The sequence below is a fragment of the Phymastichus coffea genome, unplaced genomic scaffold (genome assembly GCF_024137745.1).
Source record: "Phymastichus coffea isolate CEN01 unplaced genomic scaffold, Cenicafe_Pcof_1.1 PCOF00050, whole genome shotgun sequence".
Classification (NCBI taxonomy): Eukaryota; Metazoa; Arthropoda; class Insecta; order Hymenoptera; family Eulophidae; genus Phymastichus; species Phymastichus coffea.
The window spans coordinates 712,170-734,218 of NW_026706861.1; the positions used below are offsets into that span (position 1 = coordinate 712,170).

The 22,049-nt window shown below is 33.0% G+C and overlaps 3 protein-coding genes across 3 annotated transcripts; 2 read left to right on the forward strand and 1 right to left on the reverse strand.

Moving 5' to 3' along the window:
• Positions 1-8,215: 8,215 nt before the first annotated feature.
• Positions 8,216-12,634, reverse strand: LOC131665320 (ankyrin-1-like). The gene is made up of 5 exons (XM_058937144.1): positions 12,495-12,634; positions 11,209-12,128; positions 10,723-11,119; positions 10,055-10,428; positions 8,216-9,569 (listed from the first exon to the last, which is right to left on the reverse strand). Exons 2-5 carry the CDS (start codon positions 12,116-12,118, stop codon positions 8,686-8,688), a joined length of 2,565 nt encoding a protein of 854 aa, XP_058793127.1. The 5' UTR covers positions 12,119-12,128; positions 12,495-12,634; the 3' UTR covers positions 8,216-8,685.
• A 1,478-nt stretch (positions 12,635-14,112) lies between these two features.
• On the forward strand, positions 14,113-17,578 carry LOC131665417 (senecionine N-oxygenase-like). The gene is made up of 8 exons (XM_058937294.1): positions 14,113-14,126; positions 14,207-14,464; positions 14,580-14,721; positions 14,808-14,929; positions 14,989-15,192; positions 15,290-15,578; positions 15,701-16,038; positions 17,452-17,578. Exons 1-7 carry the CDS (start codon positions 14,113-14,115, stop codon positions 16,028-16,030), a joined length of 1,359 nt encoding a protein of 452 aa, XP_058793277.1. The 3' UTR covers positions 16,031-16,038; positions 17,452-17,578.
• Positions 17,579-19,765: 2,187 nt separating this feature from the next.
• On the forward strand, positions 19,766-21,702 carry LOC131665418 (uncharacterized). The gene is made up of 7 exons (XM_058937295.1): positions 19,766-19,779; positions 19,880-20,140; positions 20,195-20,360; positions 20,427-20,548; positions 20,611-20,814; positions 20,905-21,193; positions 21,388-21,702. Exons 1-7 carry the CDS (start codon positions 19,766-19,768, stop codon positions 21,700-21,702), a joined length of 1,371 nt encoding a protein of 456 aa, XP_058793278.1.
• Positions 21,703-22,049: the final 347 nt, after the last annotated feature.

Genomic DNA, 22,049 nt, shown 5'->3' on the forward strand with positions numbered 1-22,049 from the left:
ATGAAAATCGCAGTTTGAAAAGTATACTCAACGTTGCTGTATTATCAAATCGAAGATATTTAGTATTGTGGAAATGTTTTTCGGAATTAAATGTAAAGATATGAACGATAGCATTTCAAATGAGTATTTATATTGTAATAAGGAAAATAAAATAATTATCTATATTATTTACAGAATTTAGTTAATCTATGCTCAAACTTTAGAATGCGTTTGTGAATTTATTCGCATTTAAAAAAGATCCCGACAAAACAAAAAATTAAATCTCAACGCAATAACAAATAGTAAATTACATACGTAGGCCGAGAAAGTAATGGTAAGTCCATAGCACGTGAGAATTAAGGCAAGTCCATAGCGCATATAAACTGAGAAACGAACGTTATGGACTTGCTAATATAGCCTCCTTGGGTAGTATACTATTTGTTTGATCAGCAAGGCCGGAATTAGCGTGTTAATTTCGGTTTCGCTGGTCAAAAAAAAAGTATATGTACAACGGCTGGTAAACTCATAGATTATGATTAAGAACTGAGGCGTGCTATGGGTTTTCCAGTCGTGGTACATATACATACTATTTTTTTAACGTGTTTAACAACGGAGGCGAGAAAAAAAATAAAATAAACAACCGAGGCAAAGCCGAGGTAAAACAAACCTACCTAGCCACAAAGTAATGCTTGAAGACGCGGAGGTAACCAAAGAATTTTCTTTAAATATATATCAAATCACTCGCGCGTTCAATTACTATGATGATCTTGCGAAAACCATTGGAATTAAACTTTTAATTATACTATTCAAAAAAGTCCAAATTATTTATCTTAATAAGACTTTATTACAATTTATTACAAGGCTGATTGCTTTATTACAATGATGATGAGCTGACCGTTGATTTCACGATGATGATTGCTTTACAAAGCCTAATAATACGACTAACAATAAGATGAGTAAGATATTGTAAAATTTATATAGGTTAAAAAAGACAACTTGTAAATAAAATGGCTTTTCACAGTCAGTAGAACATGAATTCCTTAAGCTCCCGAATCACACGACGAGAAGGAAAGATTATTGAAATAATAAACACAGTATTTCTTTTGGCCACAATACATTATTTTCAATAGTTAAAACTTCTTAAAACTAAATACATTCATACGTGATCACAACTACATTCATACAATATTCACACATTATCATATCTGCATTCACACACTATTCACACATATTTACGTATCCGCATTTCAATTGCCAATAAATTTAATTCTTTTTCTTTGGCGTAGAGTGATGATGGTAAATTTATGATAGATTTACTATCATAATTCGTTAGAATAATTAATACAATGTAATTGAGCTCAATTCGATTAATGCTTACGTTTGTCAACAAAGTCCGCTGGTATTCGTAATACCGTTGTTATTTATTGTATCACTAACAAATTCTATGACGTAGTGAATGTTGAGGATTCCTTGAGATCAACGAATTCAAAAGCCTCGACGAAACTAGATACATAACCACCGATGTCAGTCATTGATGATTTGTTCCGTGGCGATGATTTCCAGTCTCGTTAGATCACAGGGGTGGCAATTTCGGCGTTGACCTTGCCTTGCATCCCGCTTCGGAGACGGCAGCAAGCGCGACGATATGCAGTCACGCTGGCGGGACGGCAGTTCGAACAAAAGCGAGCGAGCTATGATGTTCGTTAATTTTATTTAACTCTCGCTCATGCGCAGTGATCCGCAACGAATCTACACACGCACACACACAAATGTGAAAAGGCGCGAGGTTCAAATCGACTCGTTACATTCCTCCCCTGGACTTATGAGGGTTGAGAAGAAGTCCATATAGGCTTGGGTAGACTGACATTCATGATCTGCTTTAGTCAGTATTAAGCGTCGTCTTCCTCAATTCCATGATTCACACATTTCAAATTAAATATAAATTTAGATCATCAATTCTACAATACATACATTTCATTCTCAAATTAAAGTCATTTTCCATATATGATTTTTTAGATATTCTATGTACATCTTTACAAATAATTCATAAGTATTCGTGGTTTTCGGTTTAGCACATCGTCAAAACAATTATCCTATCTTAAATGTACTCATTCATTCTCCTCACTCATTCCATACCTTAAATCTATCTATACATGTTTTGAAGTTTACATTTTGAATAATCACTAAGATTTTATTTACATGTTTGAAAATTATATTTCGTCATCATTTGGATCTAAAAAGGTTACGAATCGGATCTATTTTTATACTTTCTCAAGTTAGCGCGATTGTAAGTACCAATAATCGCACTGGAATCTTCAGACTCAGTTATTTCAAATGCATTTTCACTGATTATTTTAGAAATACGATACGGTCCTTCGAATATATCGAAAAACTTCTGCGTGACCTTGTCTAACGCTTTTGATAAATGTCTTACACGTAACATCACTAAGTCACCTATATTAAGTTTTACTTTAGATATTATTTTTTGTTTTTCACAACGTTTTTTGAAACTTTTTTGAATATTCTCTCTAGCAAGAGTTATAATTATTTTATGATCAATTCTCGGTTGCATTGGAAACTTAACCAACTTTTGTATTTCATCTTGTATCGATTTTCCAAAATGTAATTCGTTTGGCGCGAAACCTGTAGTAAAGTGAGTAGTTACATTTAGAAGGTTTTCAATAGTATTTATATGATTCACCCAAGTAGTATGCTTCGTCTTACACAAGGTCCTAAACATTCTACCCAATTCACGCATAACTCTCTCAGTGGGATTAGATTGTGGATGCCTTACACTACTAAACAGGACTTTGACACCTATGTTTTCTAGCGAATCTCTCCATTTATGTGAGGTGAACTGAGTACCATTGTCGCTTAATATTCTCTCGAACTTTCCGCATTCTGGAATGTATTTATTCAAGATTTTATCGAGTGAACTTATTGTGGTAGCTTTTCTCAATGGGTATAAACGTACCAATTTTGAAAACACGTTTAAGACGACAAATACATACTCCATTCCTCCCCTGGCGCGAGGGAGGGGTCCATAATAATCGACTGTGACCAAATCTGAAGGTGAATTTGATGCAACCTGATTATATGGTCCCTCCATCGCGACTGATAAATACTTAACCCTCTGACACAAATCACATGTTAATACAAACTTTTTTATTTGCTTATGCATGAATTTCCAGTAATAAAATCGCTTGATATAAGTTAAGGTTTTAAAAACACCCGGATGGGCTAATTTGTTATGAACGTAGTTTATTATTTTATTTGTTAATGTAATTGGAATAACAATACGATAATAATGACTTTTATTTTCGCGGTGAAATAAGGTTTGTTGATATATTTCAAAGTTTTCTGTTTGTTTTTTGTTATTGTTGGCAAGAAGTTTATTCGTGATTGATGTACAATAACTGTCCTGTGATTGCAATTGATTTAAGTTCTTTAACATATGCTTTAAAGACGGTTTTTCCTCATTTACTGCCATAATTACCAAAGGAGAAACTTCATTAATTTGAGAAGGAAAAATAAATGTATTGAGTAAACCAATCATTAATTTTTTATCCGTTTCTCTATGAAATCTTCCCATAGGATTACGACTGAAAAAATCAGCAACTACATTGTCCGTACCCTTACAATAAGATATATCATAACAATATTGTTGCAATAACAGGGACCATCTAATTAAGCGCGAATTATGGTAAACGGTGTTTTGTAAAAATGTCAGACCTTTATGATCAGTTATTATTTCGAACTTGACACCTATCAAATAATACCGAAACTTTGTAACACAATATATAATAGCTAGTAATTCTATTTCGGTAGTAGTATATCGAGTTTCTTCAGATGTTAAGCATCTACTCGCTACCGAAATTATACATTGATTTTCCTCTTGGTCAATTTGATATAATGTGCCGCCTATACCAATCAAGCTACCATCACACTGCAACTTAAATGGGCTATTAGGTATGATGTGACTCAAGCAAACTGCACGAGCGAAATTTTGTTTTAAGGCCTCAAAATTTCTCTCATGCTCATTTGTCCAATGCCAAACCGCATCCCCAGCCAACAAATCTCGAAATGGCGAAATGTAATCACTATGTCGCATAACAAACCTGCGGTAGTAATTACATACACCTAAAAATTGCTGTAAATGTGCTTGATTTTTTGGATGTTCAAACTTAATTATTTCATCAATTCTCTTCGGGTCTGGCTCTATGCCTTTATTCGACAAAATATATCCAAGAAATAAGATTTTATTTTTGAAAAATTCTGATTTTGAAATTTTTATTGTGAAATTATTTTGCAATAGTTTTTGAAAAATTATTTGTAACGACTGAATATGACGTTCAAAAGTGTTAGACGCAATAGCAGTATCATCTACATAGGTTATCAAATTTTTCTCTATATTAGAAAGTTGTAGAGGTATTTTCTTTTCTATTTTTTCTTCGTTATTTTCTTCAACTAAAAATTTAAAATTAATTGGAAGAGAGGTTTGAAGTGAGATGGCAAAAGCTCTAATGAGCGCGCTGCCAGCTGTTTTGATGCCAAAAGGCACGCGAATCCATTGATATGGTTTTGAGTCAAATTTAAATGCGGTTAAAGGTCTTGACTCTTTGTGTAATTTTACCTGCCAGTAACTATTTCGTAAATCTATTTTTGAAAAATGTTTGCATTCATAAAACTTTTGCATTATTTCTGCTATAACAGGGGGGGATTCCAAATCATCTTCAATGTTATCATTTATTTGTCTTGCATCCAAACAAACCCTTAATGAATCATCTTCCTTAACCACTATACGTAAAGGACTACAGTAAGGACTAATTGAAGGTTCTATTATACCTGCTTCTAACATTTCATTAATGACCCTACGTACCGGTTCCTGTAAGGCTGATGGTACGGGATACGAGCGATTAATTTTTGGATTATTATTTTTCAATACCAATTTATGCTCATAACCCAGTGCACATCCCGTTTTATTCTCAAACAATTTTTTATATTTAATTAAAAGATCATGAAAAATTTGTTTCTCCCCGTCACTTAGATTTTCAGTTGAAAACGCAATTGAGTAAAGTTGATCATCAAGACTTTTTTCATTTTCTTTTTCTTTATGCATTACTCTTGTATTCATGTTATTCATATATATGCGATTAATATTAACACAATTATTATAAGTATCTAATAACTCAATATCTAGATCCATAAGATCATCGTAAACATCAGACAAATTGTCAATATATTCTATATTATTTTTCCTAATAATATTTTCCGTTGGATTTTGATTAATTTCACAATTGTTCATATTTATACCATTATTTTTATTTCTCTCAACGGTTCTTAAATCCTGATAATCATTCAGTTCATTATTTTGCGTTTCGCATATATTATCAATTTTAATATTTTCATTTTTAATTATATGAATACAAGTTACTTTTTCTTTATTTCTTATTATTAATCTTTCTAAATCTCCTCTCTCAAACAAAACCAAATGAGTAGGGATCACTTCATCTTTCAATCTCAATTGAGTCTTCCAATAATCTATGATCATACCAAATTTCAAGTTGAAATCATTTCCCAGAATTATATCTGTCGACAAAAAGGGCACCACTAAGAAATAAAACGACAATATTTTTGTATTAATTTTTAAATCTAATGCTACTTGTCTTTTAACTGTTGTAGATTTTTTTCCTATAGCTGTTGATACTATTACGTTTGCTACTGGTAATTCTAATATGCGTATTGTATTTTTTATTTTGTTATAAAAGTTTTCTGATATTGCTGTTATTTGACTACCACTATCCACAAGACTCCACACCTTATATTTGTCAACTTCAAGTAAAACTCTGGGGGATGAAGGTATTTTATTTATTTCTGACTGTGTGTGACTCTCACTATTTATTACGTCATGAGATAAATCTCTAATTACGTCATAATATTGACGCACTGATGAGCCATAATTCAATGCGTCATTTTTCAGTTTAAATTATTAAAGTTTGAATTGTTTTGTTGGCTATCATCAATAATTGTACCATTTGAATGAGACCTATTATTTATGTTTGGAGGTGGAATCGTTAAATCAGGCAATTGAAATTTGTTTTGACTAAAATTTTGAGAAGGTTTATTATTTGAATAACGTCTACTGTTATGATATCGTTGGGGATTATAATTATTTCGTACTCTATTAAATCTACCTCGACCTCTATTAGTATAAGTATTTATTTGCCCGATTTGAGCTTGTGTATTGTTATGATTACTATGTGAATTGTATTTATTTTCAAAATTTCTTTTATTTTCTGCGAATAGAAGATCTAAATTTGTTAAAGTTTTAACAATCAAATCACTCTGGTTACAATCTATTGAAGCCAACGCAAGTTTTGCTGATTTAGGTAACTGTTGAATAATTGAATAATTTTTTTCGTAAATTGACATAGTTGGTCTAATAAAATTTGCTTTTCTCAACTGAGAATAATAAAATGATTGTAAGTTCTCATGATTTTGAGGGCTAAATTTCCCTTGCAACCACCGATTCTTAGTTTTAACTTGTACTTCTACTGTGTAAAAATTTTCCATGAAGGCAACTTTAAATTGATCATAATTCTCAAATGGATTTTGTAATTCCATCCATGCTCTAACTTTATTTTTAAGTAACATAGTAACCACGTGTAGCTTTCTCTCACATTGAATTTGTTTTAAACGGAAATATCTCTCCACTTCATCTAAAAATTCCAGAGGATTTGCACTATTTTCATCAGAAAATGACGGGACCGTTATATCAATTTGATTTACTTGTACGTTTCCGATCAATGATAGAAAGTCATTTACGAAATTTCGCTGTACGGCAACCGACTCTACCTGGATATTATTTTGTTGAGGTTGAACACTTTCTTGAACTTGGCGTAGTTGTTCTCTTGATTGTTGTAATTCTTCCTGAAGTTTGTTGCCATTATTCGTTTGCTCATTCAATTGTTGAGTGAGTCGCCGTATTTCAGCTTCTTGCCTCTCTAGATCCGCCTGATGACGTCTCGCCTCATTTCTCGGATCGTCAGGAATGACATTCATGTTGTTGTTTCGTGACCTCGTACTCGTACCAAACAAATTAGTAACGATTTTGTGTGATGTTCTTCCTGATCTCGTCACGTAAGTCGAGGACTCATTGGAATTAGCCATGCATTTTTTAATTTAGGAGTTAGGTTACCGCGTGGTCGGGCGCCAATGTAAAATTTATATAGGTTAAAAAAGACAACTTGTAAATAAAATGGCTTTTCACAGTCAGTAGAACATGAATTCCTTAAGCTCCCGAATCACACGACGAGAAGGAAAGATTATTGAAATAATAAACACAGTATTTCTTTTGGCCACAATACATTATTTTCAATAGTTAAAACTTCTTAAAACTAAATACATTCATACGTGATCACAACTACATTCATACAATATTCACACATTATCATATCTGCATTCACACACTATTCACACATATTTACGTATCCGCATTTCAATTGCCAATAAATTTAATTCTTTTTCTTTGGCGTAGAGTGATGATGGTAAATTTATGATAGATTTACTATCATAATTCGTTAGAATAATTAATACAATGTAATTGAGCTCAATTCGATTAATGCTTACGTTTGTCAACAAAGTCCGCTGGTATTCGTAATACCGTTGTTATTTATTGTATCACTAACAAATTCTATGACGTAGTGAATGTTGAGGATTCCTTGAGATCAACGAATTCAAAAGCCTCGACGAAACTAGATACATAACCACCGATGTCAGTCATTGATGATTTGTTCCGTGGCGATGATTTCCAGTCTCGTTAGATCACAGGGGTGGCAATTTCGGCGTTGACCTTGCCTTGCATCCCGCTTCGGAGACGGCAGCAAGCGCGACGATATGCAGTCACGCTGGCGGGACGGCAGTTCGAACAAAAGCGAGCGAGCTATGATGTTCGTTAATTTTATTTAACTCTCGCTCATGCGCAGTGATCCGCAACGAATCTACACACGCACACACACAAATGTGAAAAGGCGCGAGGTTCAAATCGACTCGTTACAATATATTAAAAAATATTAGGCAGAATTTTGTTTCTATAGAAATAAATAAATTATGAAACTGACATATGTCTTTATTTTACTTTGTTATACAAATTAAACAGGAATATGACAAAAATGGCCAAAAAATCTATTGGAATATCATTATCACCTTCAGATTAATCTGTACGGCCATTTTCTTACAAAAAATGAAAAATCCAACGATGCCTTCTAAATATCAGTTTCATTATGATACATGCTAGCAATTTGTTTTTGTTATAAACATAAAAATAAGTGACAGCTGCATTAATTAAGGTATTAAGTAAGTCCAGTGATGATGCGTATAAAACTGTTTTCCTTCTGTACCATTTCAAAAAAATGAGGTGAGGGAGATGGGTCTATATGTGAATGGACGTAATTCTTGAAGTTACAATAATAACAAAAATATTAACAATTTAAATAAGAAACTTGAAATAATATATTTGATTGCCTATATATCCATTTATTAATTGCTAAACAATTCTTTCTCAAGTTTCAGGAGTATTATGTTACGGCGCAAGGATAATAATCAAAAAACTAATCAAAGAAATAGTTCACAAAAGAAAGCTTATTTACAAATCTTATATTTATCCTTTACCAGTGTTTATTTGTTTAATATTACAAAATTCTACTGTCATTTGTCGACATTAATAATATGTTCGTCGTCATCGTCATCATCGGAATCACTGATCCATCCATCTTTGTCGCGGATGTATTCACTATTCCAGTCATCTTCATCGTCGTAATTGCTCAAATCTTCTACTTCATCTTCATTGTAGTCATTGTCAAAGTCTTCGTTATTTCCAGTGAGCATAGATGTTAAACGTCTATATACGTCATTGGAGCGCACGTTTTCCGAATCATCTGACGATGTTAGAAGTTTATCAAGTCTATTAGAATTGTCAGGATCAGTTAAGATTTTTAAATCATTATATTTGAAATATTTGAAAATAGTTTCTAGACAAAAATCTGGTAGGCTGATTTTACACTCTGAGGTGATGACGTGTTTTGCCAATTTAATCAATCTAGCTCGATCACGAGCTCTTCTGTACTGCATCATTAGTATACCACAGAATATCGGAAATTCATTACGTAAATAATGAATATCGATTAAATAATTGTCTATTAGTTTGCGATGTGCAACTGGCATCGCTAAATACTCGGCTCCATAATCTGACAACATATTTCTTACCGGCACTACGTGACCAATTGTCGAGTATTTTATTATTATCAATTCGTGGTTACAATCACGTACAAAGCTTCTACTGAGGCGCCTATATTGTTTTAATTGTATAATGGGATTTAAGACATTGAGTGGAATTTGTTTCATTTTCCAAGCATGTCTTAAGAGAATCGCGACGACATTCTGGCAGTCTTTTTTACTCGTACAGGCCATTTTTAAAGTGAATACTGGCTGCCCTTTTTTGTCAATAACATTGATATCAGCTCCAAGCATTAGCAGAGCTTCAACCGCTGCATCGACACATTCAGAGCAAGCTCTATGAAGGGCAGTTTGACCTAAAATGTAAAAAGAACATTAACATGACTTAATCATAAAATCTAGTAAATGCATCATTTTTTTATCTACATGGTTTGAAATTACAAAAAGCACGCGCCTAATAAAATAACATTTTAAATACAATAATATTTAATACCCAACTGACACACCGGGCATCATATATATTTATAGCGCGCGCGACGATCCCTAACATGTGGCTATATAAACTAATTCAAAAAATAATGTGTTAACTCTAACAAATATCAACTTGTTACTTAAATGTTTTCCCTAATATTCTCATCTTTTGTCTACGGAAATCATTGTAACCAACTTTTTTTTAAATACCGATACTATTTGAAGATTAATAAAATTAGTTGCGACAGAAATTACTCCCTGGTTAATTTATATGAACATAGGAATCGTGCACAACAATATTTAAAAATTGCAATTTCATACGTTATAAATAAATGATTAACCTTATTTTAGAAATTAACTTTTTAATTACCATATGCGTCTTGCCAATCAAGTTCATAGCCCACCTCTAAAAAATCACTGATAGCAATCAAATAAAAATCCAACGAATAATCCTCACGCTTAACAGCTACAAGGCTATGTATAATATTGAATTTCGTTCGGATATCATCTTCTGCGTAATAAGTCTGCAGTAGTATTTGACATGCTGGCATGACGTCCTTAAATATGACATTTTTTAGTACAGTGTCGAATATTTTCGTAATCAATTCTCCGTCTGAGGCATCAATTATAGCTCCTTTATCAATAAAATATTTAAGCCTTTCTATAGTTACATTTTTATTTTTCACAAAACAATCCATCGGCGTTTCACGTGCTATGTTTTTGGCATTGATATTTGCACCCTTTCTGTAAAAGTTTATTTTTCAAAGTAGCTATTTTGGAAATATTCTTGTTGTTTGTTAACATTTACTCGCTCAGTATTGAATGCGAATGGCTAATTTTCTATTACTGACAAAATGTAATATAATTGAAATTAAAGTTTTACGCAATATGGAATTAAAGATCCTAGATCAAATGCACACTAAATTGTTTAAGCCGATTATAAAAGTTTTTTGTGTTTATATTTTTTGTTGTTTTTTTTAAATATTTATATTTATATAAAAGTCAAAGCAGTAAAAAATCAGAACATCTTTTACATACCTTATCAACTTGTCAAACAACATAAAATTGAGGAAGTTGTGAATAATAGCAATGTGGAGTGGTGTATTGCCGTAGGCATCCCCGTCGTTGGCATTAGCTCCGTTTTCAAGCAGTATGTTAATTACTTCTTCAGCGCGGTAAATGAAAGCAAAGTGGAGCGGTGAGAAACCGGCATCATTTATAATAAAAATAGATGTCTTTTGATTTACATCAACGCCGTTATCTAAAAATTGGTATACAATATCTACGTTGTTTCTCAAGCATGCATAATGAAAATGCGAGAAACCATCCGGATCCGCAGCGTTGAAGTTGTAAGATGATTGACTTGTCAATAGCAAATCAGCGATTTTACAGAAAAGTAATGCTGTTGAACCAACGTGAAAATCAGTACCATATCCTGAAATGATATATAATATAACGTCATGATAAACTGTCAAGTTTAAAATGGTGTGTATAGTCGTGAAATATACATATACAAGTACTTACGTGCATCTTCGATTAAATCGTTACTTAGATTGCTAGAATACCAATAATCATCATTAAATCTTCTAAAGCGCTGACTGTTGCTATCCAATAGTTGGTGATATTCTGATCGAAATCGCCGGTAAGCCAAATGTAATGGAGTGATCCCATTGTGAGCAATAGTAACATCGGCACCTTGTTGAATTAAGAGTTGCAGCAATCCCATCAAATTCGCAGGAGTGTCTCTCCGCGCAACGGATTGAAAGACGACGATTAACGGTGTTGCTTCCGAGTAAGTCTTGTCATCTTTATTCGTGGATTGTAACATAACAGCGTTCACATTGGCTCCCATTTCCAATAGCTCTTTTGCCCATTCGAGGTGACAAATGCTACAGGCCATGTGCAATTGAGTCAATCCGCTGGAATCGAGTGCAGTTAGCGACGTTCCGGAAAGCCTCATTTTATCCACAAAGTATTCGGGAAACATACGTTTTCTAAACATCCTTTGTAAAGGGCTGTCATGCTCGCGATTGGGATTCTCTATAAAAATATTGGCGCCGCCTTCGATTAAGGCACGCACGGCTTTCTCGGAATCCGAGTCGATGGCCAGGTGTAATGGCGTCAATCCTTGCAGTTTGGAGGATAAATTCGAGCCCGAGTCTATGGGCCAGGAAACGTCGACTTGTGCACCACTTTGAAGTAGTCTTACGATGGCTTCGTCGTCGTCGGCATAGGCAGCAACAAAAAGATGTAAAAAACTTTCCGAGGATACGTCTTTCTTGAAAACTTTTCTTTTCTCTCGTGACGGAAAAATGTCTAAAGTCCGATCGAGGAACTCTTTGGCCCGGGACTTGTTTGAAAACATATTCAAATCTATCGGAATCCGCCCGCACTCATCCTTTGCAGAAGTCTCAGCTTCGTTTTCAAATGACATTGCGCTAATTCTTCATGATAACAATTGTCGTGAAAATGTGGATATAAACGTTACATAATATTTTTATGAGAATCCCCTTAGAAAAAAATGATGAATGCCAACGCGAGACATTTTATTCGTAATCTGATCGGCTGAGATATCGTCACGAGATATATACTATTGTGTAGTAGCAAATGATCGGGTATGTATGGTTTCTAGTGAAAATGTTAGTATTAGAAATTCAATTTATATCATTTTCAAATTTTATTTTCTCGGAAAATATACCTATCGGAAAACACCAACCGAAAATTTTTTTCTACAACTAATTTTCAAGCACTACAATCCTTCTGAATCACCCTGCATATAGCTATTGCAAATAAGAAAAAATTTTACATACCTAGATATCTGTGTTATAATAAGCTATTAGTATCCAGTTTGTTTACTGGACTACGGCGTCGCTGCTGCCAGCTTAACGACTAACGAAAGTAGGCGCTCAGCGCTCAACGTCTACCTCTATCTTTGTCGCCTAAACCGAACTATTGACAGAGATTGTATTCTCTGGAAAGTATAAAAGTATTCTATACTTATAAGACATATACAAGAATCACGAGGACTACAAGAGTAGATTACAGAGTACTACTACTACTTTGTTGAATCGTGTGGCTCTGTATACTCAGGATTGCAGCTGCACAGAGTAATATAGCTGCATTTAAACTGCACGAAATGATAACAGTAAATTCGCAATAACAATTATACCATTCCAGAGCAATGATACAATTGAATAATATTAAACTTCTCCGTGCAATGAATTTTATTTGGAATTCAAAATCATCAACAGACAGTTATTATTGCCCTTGTATCTAAAATTTAATATCCTTGATAAAAGCAATGAATGATTTTAAAAAAGAAACTTAGTTTTTTTTAATTTTATAATGATATATATTTTTTTACAATCAATTTAAAAATATAATTATGCGAAAAATAAGATTTAATATCTATATTTATTATTCTGGCGCTGCGATCAATCAAAAAATACATTTAGACCATTGAGAACAGACGTGGACCTCTCGTGGCGTAAAATAAAACTGAAAGAATCAATTTTGCGCTCTTACCACATCAACTTGTTTATTGTTTATAGCTCGTAAAAGGACCAAAAGAAACATCGGTTCATTTTCACAGATTTGTTGCTCGACTGATAAATCAAATTTCAACAACTTCTCAACAGTAATCGGATTATCAAGGAACATTGAGCTTCTAAATCACACAAAGTATTTGTAATCTCTTCGTATAATTGCTGGGATCACCGTAGTTAACAAGCGTTGATACTAATCTGGTATCTCTGCTTTTGTGTAATTTTTTGGCAAAATGTAAGTCGCCATCTTCCACGATATCCAAGAACAATTTTAACTTGACTGCTGTTAACAACTGTTAAATTGAAATGTTTATCAAGAATATATTTGTGGAATATCTAGTCATTTTATTATAAATTTTACAATTTCTTGAGATACATATTGTAATGACGGCATAAAATGCAGATCAAATAAAATTTGAAAATTACAGTATAAATGTGTTCAAAAAGTCAATGAAATTTCAAAATTGAAAAACGGCGCACTGAAGAATTTAAAGATAACCCTGTACCAAAAATGAAATCTTATTTCTATAAACAATCACGTTGATTTTTCAAATATTAATGAAATAAGAATCTACCGTTTATTTTCCGCGAACAATCTATAAATATTTTACGCCAAGAGATGGTTGGCATTGAGATCCTTACAGTAAGCGGAAACAATGACGCGCTCATCTAGCAATGTTTTACCTGATCGAATAAATTAATCGTTAAAGTAGGTCGTGATGTTGATAAAAAGAATTACTCCGAAGATATTTAAACTCCCTACTGCGGGTTCCCGCTTAGTCGTTGAAAGTACTTGAGCGCATGCTTTCGTCGAAGGAGCTTCGATTTATTTATAGTTGTTTCAAATTATACATGTTAACATATGAAAATAATGAATTCAATCATGATTAGTCACATGTGAGTGCCCGATCGTTACATCTTAATTTATACATTTCTGAATAATGTGACGTAAGTAAATGTAATTTTACAATTTACAGGAATCCGAAAGTCCAGTTACTCTTATTATTAATCGTTGGTGTCTACGGGAAAGCTCAATTAAAAAAAAAAGTATGCATAATTGGCGGTGGAGTATCCGGCTTAATTTCAGTGAAACAATTATCAAGAAATCTGAACAATATAGAAACTATTGTATTTGAACAAGCCAGTGACATAGGTGGTCAATGGAAATATACGGATAGTACTGATGTAGATGAACATGGTTTACCAGTGCATAGCAGTGTGTACAAAAATTTGCGGTATTGACTCATTTTGTGCTCTTAGCGTATAATTGTTATGAACTGGTATTTGATAAATATGCAGTTATTTACTGTCTAATTAAAGTTGCTTAAAATAACGGCTTTTGTGTTGTAGAGCCAACGGCCCTAAGGTACTAATGTCCTTTCCGGATTATCAAGAATTCCACGGAGAAAATCGCAGTTATGTAAAACATGAAACTGTTTTGGAATACTTAAAAAATTATACTGCACATTTCAATCTCCGACAATATATTAAGGTGAAACATTATTTGCAACATCACAGATTCTCTGTACTATTATCATCATTTATATCATCATTTATATCATCATTTATATTTTATAGTTTGATACTTTTGTGAAAAAAGTAAGTTACACGGATGATAAAAAATGGCGTGTTGAAACGCAAGACTTAAATCTCGATAAAAGCGAGGACTACACTTGCGACGCTGTTGTGGTTTGCAATGGGTCAGTCGAAACATCTTCATAACACTGTTGTGTATTTAACTAATCAATACATTTTTCAGACACTTTACCAGACCCTACTCGCCTATCATTCCTGGGCTTAGCAATTTCACTGGACGTACTTTACACAGTCATTTGTATCGCAAACCAGAAGAATTTACAAATAAAACGATAGTGATCTTAGGGGCTTCGTACTCGGGCATTGACATTGGCATTGAGTTATCAAATTTTGCCAAAACAGTTTACCTTAGCCACCGACATAGCAGGTGAATATTTAAAATATGTTATCATGCAAATATTTATATAGAAAATAAGCAGTTTATTTTCATTTTATTATATAACTATTTTATTTCATGATATTAGGATAACGAGTGAGCTACCTGAAAACATGATCCAAATACCAGGTGTTGTAGCAGTAAACGGCACTGATCTTATTCTTAACGAAGGTTCGCGGATAAAAGCTGATGCTTTTATTATTTGTACTGGCTACTTGTACGACTATCCATTCCTGGACGAAAGCACTGGCATTACTGTAACAAAAGGCAAATATGTTCATCCGCTCTACAAACATTTCATAAATATAAATCATCCAACAATGGTGTTTGTCGGATTACCGCATCCCGGTTTTCCTTTTCTAGTACCTTACATTCAGGTAAATTTACATATTTCATTTATAATTGATGTAATCATTTTAGAAGACTTCGATGATTGCGAAAGTCTTTCGAAAATTTAAACAGCAAAAATTGTTAGTATATTGTTTAAATGCCATATCAGACGCAGTACTTCGTGTCCTTACTCCGCGGGAAAGCGAAACTGCCAGCTCGCGCGGAAATGTTAAAAGAGTCGCAGCTTCCACCAGGAACTCCCGCAACCAAAGCACATTTCATGGAAGAGGAAGTGCTCGATTACTACGATGATCTCGCAAAAGCCGCTGACATTGAGCCTCTATCTGATTCATTGAAAAGAGCAGCGTTGATTTACGTCGATGATAAAAACAAAGATGTGCTGCACTTCAAGGAAAATGAACTCATTATTCGAGGTGACGGCCACGTTGCGCTTATCAGACCTAGCAACGCTACGACAAAGATCGACTATGGATACTGAATCATCTGGTATTTTGATTTTGTTATTTTGCATCTTTGAAGGCGAAACGATGTTTCGGCAATTCTCACACTATTTCTTTTCTAATTTGTTCTTTTTCATCATTATTTGATCAATTTTATTTTTCTGTTGTTGTATCTACATGTACAATATGAAATTTTAATAATATTTAAAAATATTATTATTTCGATTGAAATAAAGATAAGTCTACAAAGTTATTCTTTCGTGCTGTAGTTTGTAGTTTGTTTCTCTTACTACTTTTCTGCGCGTTCAGACACCGGCTGGTTTTTTTAATTATTTTAAGATTATCCTACTCAAACTTTGTGTTTGTGCTTAGTCTAACACAATCTATTTAATATTTCAACCACGTAACTGTGAAATGTAATGAAAAATTTGACTTTCAGCAATTGTCAATTTTTTGCTTTTTATACGTACGATAGCACTTGATTTTGCCAATTTAATGTGCTATTGAAATTTAATTGCTCAAACTAGGTCTGAGAATTAAGTTAACTTTTTCATTTTTACGTGCGCTCACACCTACAATTTCCACATTGCTAAAAATAATTGTATACGAAACTAAACATATATATTCGTCATTATAAATTAGTGTGGCACTTCTTTTATAATACGATCAGATTTTTAGTGGATTTTTATGGGGAAAATTGTCTTGCGCGCTCGAAAAAACAGAAAGCGTGCTTTCAAATCAAGACGGTCGGAAAAATTTAACATAATTTGGTACCTACTGCACTAATTTAAATCATTTTTTTTAACCTGGGGTAGCTTTACTAATTATTAACAATGGTGCTTTTACTGTCAATAAATTATTCTTTATACATATCACATCACTTAAACAAGTTACTCTTTTTACATTCAATTGTGTCTAAACAATTAAATTTTAAGGTGTAATATAACATTGTTCAGTTCCTAATGATTTTAATAATATAATTAGAATAACATTCAGATATACAAGTAATTTGACAATCGGTTCCGATAAAGATCAGACTTGCAGATAAAATATTGTGTTATATAACTTTAAAAATGTAACGTCAAATTTTACTGAGTGAAATACGACGCCCTAGCGACGACCAGCAGAGAGTAGAGAAAATCTCTTCACGCTCCGCACGAGTGTAAAAATTTGACTACGCTGTTTTGCCGTTGAAACAGGCAAATCCTGCTTTCTTCACGAAAGCGCCGAGAAAAGCTGTTTTAACGACAGCGGGACATCCGAGTAAAGCACAAAATAAAGAAAAAGTCTGTCCGCTGGCGGTTGAAAAAGATGAGTAATTATTGAGACAAAGGGACCCAGCACTCCGCCACAGCGGGTGTTTTTTTGCCCGTTACCGGACAAACTCTCCTCGAATGTATCGGCATTCCACTCCTACTGAAAGCATCTTAACGAAGAAAGACCGACTTGCCTGTTTCAGCGGGATAACGACGTTACCAAATTTTCACGCTGACCGAGCGGAGCGTCGAGAGATTCTCTCCTCTCTCGTGGCCACCAAGTGGTACGGTTTCCGGTGAGTTCTGCAGCCTCCGAGATTTCATTTCCCAGATCAAAATTTCAAACCACTTTATCTGCTTTTACTAAGATATATTTGTCACAAATAAAATTAATTAAATGCTTTCGCTAAATATCGTGTTTAAACAACATACATTTCTTTGTAGCATTTATTCCTTCTCAAACCTTTCTCGGCACAATAATTACCAATAAAATCAATCTCACAATTATATATTAGGCATATGATCACCTTGGCAAACATTACAAATTAACAGTTATCAAGATATTTAATTTTCAAAACTTCTAATTCATAGGTTTGTTATTCGATATAACTATTTCAGAAGTATAAAATTAACTTTGTGGAAAATTTCGTAAAAAATTGTATAATTGTATTATTCCTAATGCCTAATACTCATTATTGATACTCTTGTCTATTTTAAATATTGACATTACTTTCAGTGATTTTAACTGAAGAAAGTTACGTATAAACACTATTTATTTATTTAACCGTGCAATCTATAAAAACGTTTCGACGATGCATCGTCAGTTTTGCATTTTAAAGGGGAAAACTCAAATTTATGAATTATTTGTTTACGTAAAAGGATCGGATATATAAATATATCGTTATAAATGATATGCTATCTTGATGTGAATGCTTCAGCCATCTATATTTATTTATTAAACAATGCTTTATTTTATAAAATAATATAATTGTTGAAATTAAAACTTTGTTATGATAAAATAAATTACTTAAAAGCTTTTTAAGCACCTCACAGCTGATTTATTATTAGTCGTTGAAATAATTTCATTGTAAACATTGTATTTTATTTTTAAATTATTTTTAAGCTTCATTATAAAATATGAAAATGAAGAGAACTAATATGAAATGATTAATATGAAGTAAACATTAATTAACATAATAATAATCGTAAATCAGTATTAACTATTTTTAGGTAAGGAAATTGATGATTAAATTAAATTGTTCATTCGACGGGATTCGAATATTTTGGCTGTCCTTTTTATTAATTGTCGGAACCTATGTCATACTCTCTCTCTCTCTTCCCTCTCTCTTCTTCTCTTGAGTTGAAAAAACAAGTATAGTGGTGTTGAACGTATTAGTCACAATAACATCACGATTATAAGATTCATTACGAATAATTATATAAAATTATGATTTTATTTTCAAAATAATGATTATTTCAAAAGTAAGTAGTTGCTCCGCTCGCTTAAGTGAATAAAAATTAATTATAGGATGACCCCAAAGAATTGACGTATAAAATAATGATATGCATATGTGGGGATAATAAAAAAAAACTTTTGTAAATCTTATTATTTTAATTACATATAATAGACCCAACAAGAATGAAAGTTAGTAAAACCAGATATAAATTATTAGTTTTTGACTCATAAATAACAACTGGCTATTTGATTTGCTGAAGATTGTGCTATTAATATATATTAATATATACTTATTTAATTTATGTAAATTATCGAAAATAGAATAGCATCCTTGTAATTTTTGGATAGATTTCACTACTTTCAATAGTTTAGAAATAGTTAAAAAAATGTAATAAACGTAATTAAATGTAATGTTCTTGACTATCAAATAATAGAATATTTTTTCAATTATGAAATGAAAGAAGGGATACTACGAAAAAAGAATTCGTGCAATAGTTTACTTTGACAAAAAATTTTTTAAAGAGTACATAATTACAAAGATTTTTCATACATGATAAATTCTGATTTATTCAACATTTTCCTTGTTTAATCTACAAAAATCTTCTGTCATTGGATTATAATCATTGAACTTTTTTTTAATGAGGATATTGCAAACTGATCAAACGTTTTATCTTATCGAGTAACATAATTATTGAAAGCATGGTACATGACATGTGATAATAAAAGATGAAGATTGCAGGCACAAAACACGTTTATTTTAAAAGCTACTCAGTACGAGCAGCTTGAGGAATGGTGAGGAAGTTCGGTGTCGTGCAAGGCACCAAGCACAAATAACACAGGCGCAGTGCCATCCGTATGAGCGTATATACACTTACAAGCTACTTAACAGTTGAAGTAGTGTTATTTTATGGATAAAATAAAGTACCCGAAAGTTTTTTAAGGAACTTACAGATGGTTTCTCATTAGTTGTTAAAAATTTATGCGCGTAAGAATTGAATTGAATTTAATAGCGATTTATAGACTTCGTTATAAAGTACAAAAGTGAAAATAACTGATATAAAATGATTAATGCGAAGTGAGTATGAACTAATATCATTTATATAATGTACTAATCATAGTGTAGAACAATTTTACGCAAGTATATTAGTGATTAAATGGAATCGTTCATTCGGCAGGAATCAGATATACTTGATGTTACTTTTACTAGTCACTATTGTCTACGGAAAAAAACAGCTAACAAAACAGCGAGTATGCATAATTGGCGCTGGGATGTCTGGCCTGGTTTCAGTGAAACAATTGGCGACAAATCTTAGCAACGTCGAACCTATTGTATTTGAAAAGGCTAGTGACATAGGCGGACAATGGAGATATACAGATAGCACTGATGTCGATGAGCATGGCTTACCTGTGCATACCAGTATTTACAAAAATTTGAGGTATTGTTTCATTTGATTTCATTAGCTAAATACACACTTCATAAATCTTACAAGTCGTTTAAACTTATTGCGCTGTAGAACGAACAGTCCAAAAGTACTCATGACCTTCCCAGATTACAAAGAATTTCATGGAGAAAATCGGAGCTACGTCAAACACGAGACTGTCTTGGAATACTTGACAAACTTTACTGAACACTTTAATCTTCGTCAATATATTAAGGTAAAATATTTTTCTGAAGATTGAAGGAATTGCTGCACATGAATTTGCATATTCATTATTTTTTAGTTTAATATCCTCGTAGAAAGGGTGAGCCAGCGACATGACAATAGTTGGCGCATTCGGACGCGAAACTTGAATCTGAATGAAATTGAAGTTTACACTTGCGACGCTCTGATGGTTTGCAATGGGTCAGTAAAAGTAATGTTCGTAATACTGCTATATACTGTTCTTGATCAACAATAATTTCCAGACATTTCACCAAACCCAATGTGCCGATCATCCCAGGACTTGATACTTTCCCTGGGCGTACATTGCATAGTCACACTTATCGTAGACCTGAAGAATTTTCCAACAAAACGTTAGTAATCTTAGGCGCTTCAGAGTCGGGCATCGACATTGGAATTGGAATATCGAAATATGCCAAAACAGTTTATCTCAGTCATCGACACAAAAAGTGAGTATGTTATACGTGTCCCAACGCTTCTGTTTTAATCTGAAAAAATGTAGGTTCTCTTGGCCACAAGAAAATATTCTATAATTTCAGGTTAACAGTCGAGCTACCTAAAAACTTAATACAAATACCAGGTGTCGTAGCAGCTGACGGCAGTGATCTTATTCTCAGTGATAGTTCGCGAATAAAGGCCGATGCTTTTCTCATGTGTACTGGATACTTGTACGATTTTCCATTTATAACCGACAGTTCTGGTATTACCGTGACAAAAGGCAAATATGTTCATCCGCTCTACAAACATTTTGTAAACATTAACAACCCAACAATGGTATTTACTGGATTACCATACCCTAGCTTCCCCTTTTTTGTTTCATATGTTCAGGTAATTATTTTTAACATAATTTTTATTGATTATAATTATAAATTGTTTATTAAACTACTTTATTTTTATCCAATATAATGTGCGTTAACAATTTCACATTACTTTTGAATATCGATTATATAATCTCAAATTGACGTGTTAACAACATCTAACGCATGAGAAAATAAAGTAAAAAGATATAAAATGATATCTAGGCGCAGTACTTTCTCTCCATACTACGGGGTACAGTTAAACTGCCAACACGCAAGGTAATGCTGAAGGAATCGCAGCTACCACCAGGAACTCCCGTAACCAAGGCACATTACATGGCAATAGAAGTTCTCGATTATTATGATGATCTCGCAATAGCCGCTGGCATCGAACCTTCATCTAAGCCAACAAAAAAAGCAGTGGAAATTTTCTTTGATGATTTTAAAAATAATCCGATGCACTTCAAAGAAAATGAACTCATCATTCGAGATGACGGAAATGTTGAACTTTACAGGCCTAGTAATACGTGCCACTCCTAAGATTAAACACAGATACTAAATTATCCGATGTTGTGACTTTGTTTCTAAAATAAATATTATTTTAAATCAGAGGCCTAAAAATCTGTAAATATGTAATTGTGTTTTTTTCTCAAAGAATTTTATATTTCTATCCGGAATGAGTGTCGTAGGCTGAGGTGAGAGGTCTTGCGGAGCGAACATACGAGAGTCATTTTATCCGTTGTTCTAATCAATACTTAATTACATCAATAAATTAGAGAAAATGGATTACAGTGATCCGTTACATGTTTTATGATGAAAAAAAATAAATAGGTGATATGATTACAAATCGAATTTCTTAACTACGCTTACAAATTTTGCTGCACTCC

What these genes read in the sequence shown, in the direction of transcription:
- LOC131665417 (XM_058937294.1), top strand. An exon ending in CTTAGCCACCGACATAGCAG is followed by an intron (nt 15,193 to 15,289) that starts GTGAATATTTAA and finishes TCATGATATTAG; the next exon opens with GATAACGAGTGAGCTACCTG. An exon ending in TTCTAGTACCTTACATTCAG is followed by an intron (nt 15,579 to 15,700) that starts GTAAATTTACAT and finishes ATGCCATATCAG; the next exon opens with ACGCAGTACTTCGTGTCCTT.
- LOC131665418 (XM_058937295.1), top strand. An exon ending in AGTATTTACAAAAATTTGAG is followed by an intron (nt 20,141 to 20,194) that starts GTATTGTTTCAT and finishes AAATCTTACAAG; the next exon opens with TCGTTTAAACTTATTGCGCT. An exon ending in CTCAGTCATCGACACAAAAA is followed by an intron (nt 20,815 to 20,904) that starts GTGAGTATGTTA and finishes CTATAATTTCAG; the next exon opens with GTTAACAGTCGAGCTACCTA.
- LOC131665320 (XM_058937144.1), bottom strand. Translation starts at nt 12,118, where the DNA reads ATGTCATTTGAAAACGAAGCTGAGACTTCTGCAAAGGATGAGTGCGGG. An exon ending in CGATTTAATCGAAGATGCAC is followed by an intron (nt 11,120 to 11,208) that starts GTAAGTACTTGT and finishes ATATCATTTCAG; the next exon opens with GATATGGTACTGATTTTCAC. An exon ending in TTGTTTGACAAGTTGATAAG is followed by an intron (nt 10,429 to 10,722) that starts GTATGTAAAAGA and finishes AAACTTTTACAG; the next exon opens with AAAGGGTGCAAATATCAATG.